The sequence below is a fragment of the Mesoplodon mirus genome, assembly GCF_964341445.2.
Source record: "Mesoplodon mirus genome assembly, chromosome: 4".
Classification (NCBI taxonomy): Eukaryota; Metazoa; Chordata; class Mammalia; order Artiodactyla; family Ziphiidae; genus Mesoplodon; species Mesoplodon mirus.
The window spans coordinates 31,714,747-31,716,803 of record NC_138979.1 but is presented as its reverse complement, the minus strand read 5'-3'; the positions used below and the strand labels follow the sequence as shown (position 1 = coordinate 31,716,803).

At 49.9% G+C, this 2,057-nt stretch overlaps 1 protein-coding gene across 1 annotated transcript; it reads left to right on the top strand.

The window, feature by feature from the left end:
• The first annotated feature begins 400 nt into the window (after positions 1-400).
• On the top strand, positions 401-976 carry LOC309802810 (NADH dehydrogenase [ubiquinone] 1 alpha subcomplex subunit 1-like). Its single transcript, XM_082618704.1, has one exon. It carries the CDS (start codon positions 447-449, stop codon positions 684-686), a length of 240 nt encoding a protein of 79 aa, XP_082474830.1. The 5' UTR covers positions 401-446; the 3' UTR covers positions 687-976.
• Positions 977-2,057: the final 1,081 nt, after the last annotated feature.

Below are 2,057 nucleotides of genomic sequence, written 5' to 3'. Positions count from 1 at the left end.
CTGAGTCCAGTGAGTGCCCTCCAGCTGCACCTCCTGCAGCCTCCCTGACCGCACCGTCTGCAACGCATCTCCCCGGCTCTCCTCTTATGTGGCCAGTGGGTGGAGGAGGGTGTGGGCCTGGGCCAGGAGCAGCTTTGCCCTGGATGGTTAGCTAAGGAGCTGGACTTCCGCCAGGGGCCTGCCCAGCTCTTGCTGTCCTGAGGGCTGCTCCTGGCAGCCTGGCCACCCTGGGGACATCGGGACAGCTCAGAAGGAGACATTTCAGCGTGTGCAGAGGGCAAAGCAGCACGCTGGCTCCTTGCAGGCACACAGGAAACGGTGCGGAGGAGATTGGACCCTCAGGGAGCTTTTGATTTGTGTGTGTTGGCCTCAGTAGAGATAAGAAGAAAGGGCCAGTTACCGGAAAGGGATTGAAGCCGGGTCACCTTTAAGGAGCTTGGAAGGACATGTTTGGCCTTGGTAACGGTGTCTCGATGTGGTTCGAGATTCTGCCCGGGATCGCCGTCATGGCCGCGTGCTTATTCATCCCGGGAATGGCCACTGCATGCATCCACAGGTTCACTAACGGGAGCAAGGAAGAAAGGGTTGCCCATTATTCATATCAGTGGAATTTGATGGAAAGAGATAGGTGCATCTCTGGAGTTAATCGTTACTATGTGTCAGAGGGTTTGGAGAACATTGATTAAGGAAGCATTTTCCTGATGGATGAAAAATAACTCAGTTATGCTTGTCTAACCCTGCTAGGTTATGCAGTGTATTGTGTAGCATGAAGTGTATTTTGTAGTGTGTAATAAAAATAAAACAAAAAAGTAAAATCAAAAAAAAAAAAAAAGAAGGAAGGGCCAAATGGGGCTTCTGTGGGGTGTGGCCACAGAGGGAGATTCAGGCCTGCAGGAGGTGGTCCTTGCTGGTGGTGACTAACAGAAATGAGGGGGGACGGAACTCCTCCCTCTTCAAGCATGGGCTGTACCTGGTAATGTCCTTCCAAAGAGCACAGCCTGGAAAAGGGGAAACAGAGGAACTTGACAGTGGAGAAACCTGATAACCCTGCCTCGGCCACGGGATCCAGGTCCACCAGCAGTGATGGGTCACCTTGACGGTGTGCCCCTCCATGGGATGTGATGGGGATGGCTCTTCAGCTCGGTGGCCTTTCTGCCCAGACCCCCAAACTTCTATCTAATCACAAGGAAAACAGCAGTTCAATTCCAACAGAGGGGCGTTCTATCAAATACCTGAGCAGCACTCCTTAGAACAGATGAAACCGTAGTTTCACCAAAATCTGAGAATCTGTCACAGCCAAGAGAAGCCAAAGGAGAGAGGACGTTTAAATAGAATGGGTGGGATCCTGGAGCAGATAAAGGACACTGGGTTAAAACTAGGGAAACGTCAATAGAGCGTAGCCTTGGTTAGCAGTAACGCACTGATATTGGTTCATTAACTGTAACAAATGTGCGACTTTGATGTAAGATTTAATGACTGGGCAAATCAGATGTGAGGGTATTCTATGAGATCTGTACTATCTGCACAATTTGTTTGTAGGTCTACAACTATTTAGAAAAAAAAAATGTCTTTTGAAAGAAATTGGAGGGCAGTTTGAGTCCTGTCACCCTGGGGTTCCTGGCCGTGGGACCTGGGCTCCGAGCCTTGCTGTCAATCCCCCCCGCCCCCGTCCAGCTCCAGACCCTTGGCTTTGTCATCCCTGTTGGTCTTCCTTCTTTCCTCTCCACATGGAACCTGAGGGAAAGTTCAGTCCAATATTTAGAATAGATTTTTTTAATGCCCCAGATTTCTGGGTGCTTGGAAAGAACCAGCTTCTCAGATGCAGTCTGCATGGGTGCTGGGGGCCATCCCCAGGTGAGATAAGCCCCCCGGTAAGCTCGCGGGTACCCTGCCCAGGTTTCCTCTGTCTGACAACTCCAGAAATCAGCGCCCTGGGCCTCTGCTTCCTTCTTTTAAAAAAAAATTTTTTTTTTAAATTAAAATTGAAGTATAGTTGAGTTACAGTATTGTGTTAATTTCTGCTGTACAGCTCGGTGCTTTGTGACCACCTAGAGGGG

What these genes read in the sequence shown, in the direction of transcription:
- LOC309802810 (XM_082618704.1), top strand. Translation starts at nt 447, where the DNA reads ATGTTTGGCCTTGGTAACGGTGTCTCGATGTGGTTCGAGATTCTGCCC.